Raw genomic sequence first — 6,379 nt, 5'->3', positions numbered from 1 at the left:
GGCTGCTGCTCATAGGGGTTGGAGATCTGGCCCAGGTTAGGGTATGAGTGTGGGTGGCCCATCTGCTGGAGCAGAGGAGAGGTGGGCACTGCGTTGTTCATCTGGGTGGCGTCTGAAAATGAAGAGACAGAGTGAGAAGGTCACACCCAACACATGATCACAGAGCCCTCGAGAGCAGTCACCTCCCCGGCTGTGGGGATGACGGCTAGAACACACATACATGAGCCACAGCAAGGGCAGCATCCTGACTGCAGATCAAGAAAAGATGGACAGGGCGTTCTTGCAATGTCACCTGACAAGACAAAGCCCACAACTTCTCCCCTCCCTCCTAAATGAACATACTGAAGTACTCTCATTTCAGGAATTCCTTTTGTGTTCAAAACAACGTGGGTACAAAAAGTTAATCAGTCTCAGTGATGGTCCAGGGGATGCAAGTAAGAACAACGAGAAGCCATTCCTTTGACAAGACTGAAGGGCCCAGCACTGGAAACATGTTTGGAGTTGGCTTCTGCAGAATTCTGGGAAATGGTGCAGCGCGCAGGCCAGGGCCCAACGGAGCCTCCAAGGACGTAGACACCAACTCTCATAAATCACTGACCGAGAGCTGCCCCTGGGAGACACGGCTGCCTCAGCACTCCCAGCTGGCCAAACCCTGAGGCAGAGCGGGTTCTGGGAGCTCCATTAATGAGATGGAAGGGTTGGCGGTTGGCACTCAGGCCAATGTGCACAGAAGCAATGAAGATGTGTCTTGGGTCTCTGGCAAGTGATCCAAGTCAGACCAAGAGGTGAGCAATGACCTAGGCTGGCCAATCCAAGTTCTCCCATGGATTTTTCTACTTGGAGTTGCTGGAGTCAAGCAGTAGGGGAGCATCAAGTCAAGTGGGGTTGACTCTATCACTGAAGAGTCTACTTCTTCATTGTGGCAGAGTAAGGGCAACACAAGAGATGCACGCTGGTTGGTATTCATTGAGGTTCCTGTCAAACTGAATTCCCTGTGGGAATCTGGAACTGACCAGAATGGAAGTTGTCCCTGGGGAAGTGGTGAGGAAGACATGGCTTTGGGGATTGCACTGAGATGAAAAGTTACTTCCCTTTGTTTTTCCACAGAGCTTCAAGAGATATTCCAGTAGCTCTGGAGTGGTTCATGCACTCAGCTGCTAAATACAAGGTTAGCATTTCAAACCCACCAGCTGTTCCAAGGGAGAAAGGTGTGGCCATCAGCTGTAGTACAGATGATAGCTTAGGGAATCCAATGGGGCCATTCTACTCTGTGCTACGGGGTTGCTCTGTGCTGAGAATAGGAATCAGCTTGGCCGCAAGGGATTTGCTCCACAGACAGTTGAGACTACAAATAGGCTTTAAAGTGCATGAGACCATCAAGGACATTCGTAAACGAATTAACTAACATGTTTGTGGCAGGTCTTTTTGGTTTTCCTCCTGGAAATGCTGTCTACACACTAGCCCGTCTATTAAAGAGCTGACACCTCCAAAGCCTGGTCTTCAGCCAAAGATGTCCCCCCACTTCCTTTCTCCCCCAGCCCTAGCCCCTACTCCCCACACTCACCCATCAGGACTTCATTCAAGAAAAAGAAGGGTCTGCACAAATGCTCCCCGCCTCTTGGGGCAGCCTTGTGTATTATTAAACACAACACTTAATATTCCATTAGGAGTACTTGCTTGGAGATTACTTCTCCCAGGTCCCGAGCTACCTCAGGGCAGGGACTCCGTACCTCCAGTGGCCATGACCGAGGGGACCTGACAAAGTCATCCCTCACAAAAAGAAGAGGAAAGAAGAGACCGCCCTAGCATTACACCCCAGCTTCCACATCTAGAACCCCAGAAAGCACGGCCGGCTGGGTGAGAAAGCCCTTCCAGCCTGGACTCCAGGGGCCCACAGGCGGCAATACTGGAACACAGTCTCAGGGCAGCCAGCAAGAATGACTAAACAGACATTTGCGAGTGGGCTTTTACAACGTTGTCTCCATTTTACTAGACAGAAATCTGGAGCAGGTCTGGCAACACAGTGGCCTGGGGATCCCCACCCCCCCAACCCTAACTCTAATGGCCTGGGGATTTTTACCCAGCTAAGGAGGAGGTACAAAGACATAGGTGGATGTTAAGCCCAGGTTGGCATCCAAGAAAAGTTGAGAAGTGTCAGGTAGTAAGTGAAGTGCAGAGTGGGTAGGATCTAGGTCATAATCTGCCAACTGGAGAGGTGGCACACACACACACACACACACACACACACACACACTTTGTGCACAGCCATGACCACAAAGGAATCCCTGGGAACAACGACGTCTTGCTCACAAAGGGATGGTTACGCTTCTAGACACATCCAGACCTATAGATGTTACCTTGGCAGTAAACTCCCAAGTTAAACTCATTGTAACTGAGTCTATTCCATCTCACACTGATCCCATTGGACAGAGCAGAACTTCCCCCATGGGGTTCCAGGGCTGTGACTCTCTACAAGCGTGCATACCTGCAGCTCTCTCCCGTGGAGTGACTGCTAGGTTTGAACCACCAACCTTATGGTTCAGAGTCTGACGTTTAACTTGCTGTGCCACCAGGGATCCCTCCGTAGTAAAGTACTCGTTTAATATAAAATCATCTCCTCCAGGGGATTCTGACAGGTGGTGACCCTACATGTGTCAAAATAGAACTACTCCATGGGATTTTCAATGGTTGTAATCTTTCAGAATATAGAGGTGCCCCTGTGGGTTTCCATGGCGTTCAATCTTGTGTTTACAGACTGTAAATTTGTATGTGAATAGAAACTTGCATCTTTCTCCCAAGAAGCAGCTGGTGGTTTCAAACTGCTGACCTTGTGCTTAGCAGCCCAAAGCATACCACACTGAGCCACCAAGGCTCTTAGGTAACATCATGATCAGTGGAGGAAAGACAGCAGTTGTCAAGGATTTCATCTTGCTTGGATCCACAATCAATGCTCTGGAAAGCAGCAATCAAGAGGTCAAAGGGGACATTACATTGGGTAAATGTGCTGCACAAGACATCTTCAGAGTATCGAAGAGCAAGGATGTTTGTTACTTTGAGGACTAAGGTGTGTCTGACCCAAGCCATGGTATTTTTAATTGCCTCATATGCACATGAAAGTTGGGCACTGGATAAGGAAGACTGAAGAATAATCAAGGTATGTGAATGGTGGTGCTGGTGAAGAATATTGAAAGCCCACGGACTGCCAAAAGGACAAACAAAACTATCTTGGAAGAAGTACTGCCAGAATGCCCCTTAGAGGCAAGGATGGTGAGACTTGGTCTCACGTACTTTGAACATGTTATCAGCAGAGCCCAGTTCCGGGAGAAGGGCATCTTGCTTGGTAAAGCAGAAGGGCAGCAGAAAAGAGGAAGGCTTGTGACCAGATGGATTGATGCGGCAACGATGGGCTCAAACATAAGAACAGTGGTGAGGATGGTCCGTGTTCCGTTCACTCTGAGTGGGAGCTGATTCGACAGCACCAAACAGCAATCATTCAGAATGGGATCACCAGGCCTTTCTTCCGAGGTGCTTTGAGGTGGATTCAGAGCACCTTTGTGCTGAGCAGCCAAGCGCTTAGTCCCAATGTCAGGAGAAAACTTCCCTACTCTTACCAATTTGTGCCTCTTTATGGTCTTTAAGGAGCCCTGGTCACAGAGTAAGTAAGCACTAGGCCAGCAGTCCAAACCCACCATCTGCTCTAGGGTAGAAGGATGTGCCAGCCTTCTCCCTTAGAGATGCACAGTGTTGGAAACCCTTCTGGGGGCAGTTTTACTCTAGCTTATGAGCCAGAATCAACTTGACCCCAATGGATTTCTGATGACCCTTAGACCTGCCCAGTGAAGAACTGCAGGATGGCATCCTGCTGTTGGCCTTCCCAAGACCACAGAGGGGCCGCGAGTATTTGAGAAGCATTTTAAAAGAAAATTAAAATGCAATAATAGCTCTAGGAAAGTGCCTGACAGCCTTACATCAAAGTGACCCCAGCTAGGTGCCATGATTCGGCGGTATCTCTTAGTCACAAGCAAGGAAAATAAAATGGATGAGCTTCAGAAAGCGTCAGCATCCGTTAGGGTGAGAACAGCAGGAAGGTGCTCTCAGGCGCTCGGAAGACAAGCTGCAGCTGCCAGGAAGACACCAGCCCGGTCGTACTGAGGAGACACAACCCAAGGCACTCCTTTAAGGCCAGCCACAGGAGGAATTGCCAAGAGAGACTCTCGACAACCAAATGTTGTTGTGTGGGTCATAATGCATCAAGTGCCAGGCACTTAGTGTCTCCTTCAATCCTCACAACAGCCATGATAATCAGTATACACACACATACCATACACGTACAGCGCACACACTATACACACACACCACACACTGATCACACACACACCACACTCATATCACACACACAACACACCATACACACAACTGCACACACCATACACGTCACATACACAACACACACAACACATATGCCACACATACCACATATGTACCACACACACCACACGCATATCATACACACTACACACATATCACACACATACATCATACACACACCACACACGTGCACATCACTCACACCACACACATGCACATCACACACAACACAGACAACACACACACCATACACACACAGACATATGCCACATACATACACCACACACATAGACACAAAATACATACTCCCTACACACACACATCACACCACACACACACACACACAAAAAGGGGGGGCTCAAAAATTTGTGGAAAATGGAATTCAAAAATAATTGAAAATTTCCACAAACTTTCTATAGTCCCCTAGTATGATTGGTAATATGTGCCCAGTACCATTGAAACTATCACTGTGGGAGTGCAATTCCTTTTAATTCATCCAAAACTACAAGGATATTAAGTCAGACAAAAGTCACATAAACAGTAAGGTCACATGGTGAAGTATACTAATCAGGTTAAAAAGAAATGTACCTCATTTGCATAGATATTACAATCCTATTGAACAGACAAGGAAACTAAAGGCAAGAGAAGTTGAGTGGCTTGCCCACAGTTACATAGCATGTTGGTAACTGTCCAAAAATTTGATTCGGGGTTTGTCCCATGACAAGATTGATTCTTCCTTCAGAAAGCTAGGCTGCCACTTGGATGGATCAGGAGAGGAGACTCAAGGCTATGAAGGGGCATTCTCTATGGAGGGGCCTTGATCTTGGTGACCTTCTTTCTCCCTCAAATGTCCCACTCAGATGAGGAATGCACACCTGTGGTGGCATTTCCTCCCAACTGTCATAGGTTACTGATGTACACCGAGAGAATGAGCAGGCCTCTCCCACCTGAGACTCCTTGACGCCCTGCAGCACTTACCTGCTCACTGACCTTCACAACTTGATGCATCCTATCCATCCTTTTTACATATTCGAGCACCGTAAGGCAGGCATTGCACTTGGCTTGCAAGTCCAAAATCTTCTACCACTTACCCCCAAAGAATTCTTAAAGCATCTCCATAGCTCTTTCAACACGCCCCTGGTCCTGCCCTGGGTCCTCCCTCATCTCCGCTCTTCCTAACACACTCTCTGCGCCATGATACAGCCTCAACAGTCCCCCTCCGGGGACAGCGCCCCAGGAAACACAAGGAAATACGGATAGGGTCAGTTCCAGAGTCAAATGCTTCCATCCGTCAACTGCATCTTTAGAGGTATTAAGTGGTTGCCATGAGTCAGAATTGACGAGACCACAATTAACAACAATAAAAGTTAGACTTTCTGCACAGCATTCGTCTCGGGCCTGACATCAGGAGCATCACAGCCCTGTCCTGGGCTCCTATGGGGTTGAAGGTACCGCATACACCATGCTTTCCCTTCATCCTTGAGATAGAACAAGCAGCCGAAACTTGGCCCCTAACATTTCCTTATTTCCAAACAGTCCAGGAGACCAGCCCAGCATGACCATGTGGCCATGACAGGGAGAGGAAGACAAAGGGCGCTGGGTCTCCAGGAAGCACTCCCTTGGTTCAGATTCCTTGGGCATACCCCGATGGTTCCATGTGCCATGCAATTCTCCTAACAAAGACGATGAGAGATTCTCAGAAATGATAACCGAGCTCTAGCTTTTCACTCTGTGTTCCTTTGGACCCTTTCTTTAGCCGTTATACTCCGCCTCCGTCTGAAGGGGGAAATTGAGACGGATCATTGTAAAAGCCATGGCGATAGTTCTCCAGCCATGAGCAAGGTAAAAAAAAAAACCTAGTCTAACACAAATTACCCTGGGAACAATACACGAGAAAAAGTTGAATTGGCAAATACTGTATGATAGATAGAGATACATAAATTAGATATAGATATAGCAACAACAACCAGAGGAAAAGAAACAGCGTCCTCTGAACTTGTCAAAGCAGGCT

The 6,379-nt window shown here is 48.0% G+C and overlaps 1 protein-coding gene across 1 annotated transcript in view; it reads right to left on the bottom strand.

Moving 5' to 3' along the window:
- The window catches only part of SHISA9 (shisa family member 9), a gene marked incomplete at its 5' end in the record, with an annotated part of 308,545 nt that overhangs the window by 35,410 nt on the left and 266,756 nt on the right, over window positions 1–6,379 (bottom strand). Inside the window, one exon of the mRNA XM_030888503.2 lies at window positions 1–112. Within this exon, the coding sequence (XP_030744363.2) occupies window positions 1–112 (112 nt within the window). The remainder of the gene's footprint in view (window positions 113–6,379) is intronic.

The sequence above is a fragment of the Echinops telfairi genome, unplaced genomic scaffold, assembly GCF_000313985.2.
Source record: "Echinops telfairi isolate 266 unplaced genomic scaffold, ASM31398v2 ScPeMD7_5;HRSCAF=22, whole genome shotgun sequence".
Classification (NCBI taxonomy): Eukaryota; Metazoa; Chordata; class Mammalia; order Afrosoricida; family Tenrecidae; genus Echinops; species Echinops telfairi.
This window is presented reverse-complemented; position numbering and strand designations above follow the sequence as displayed.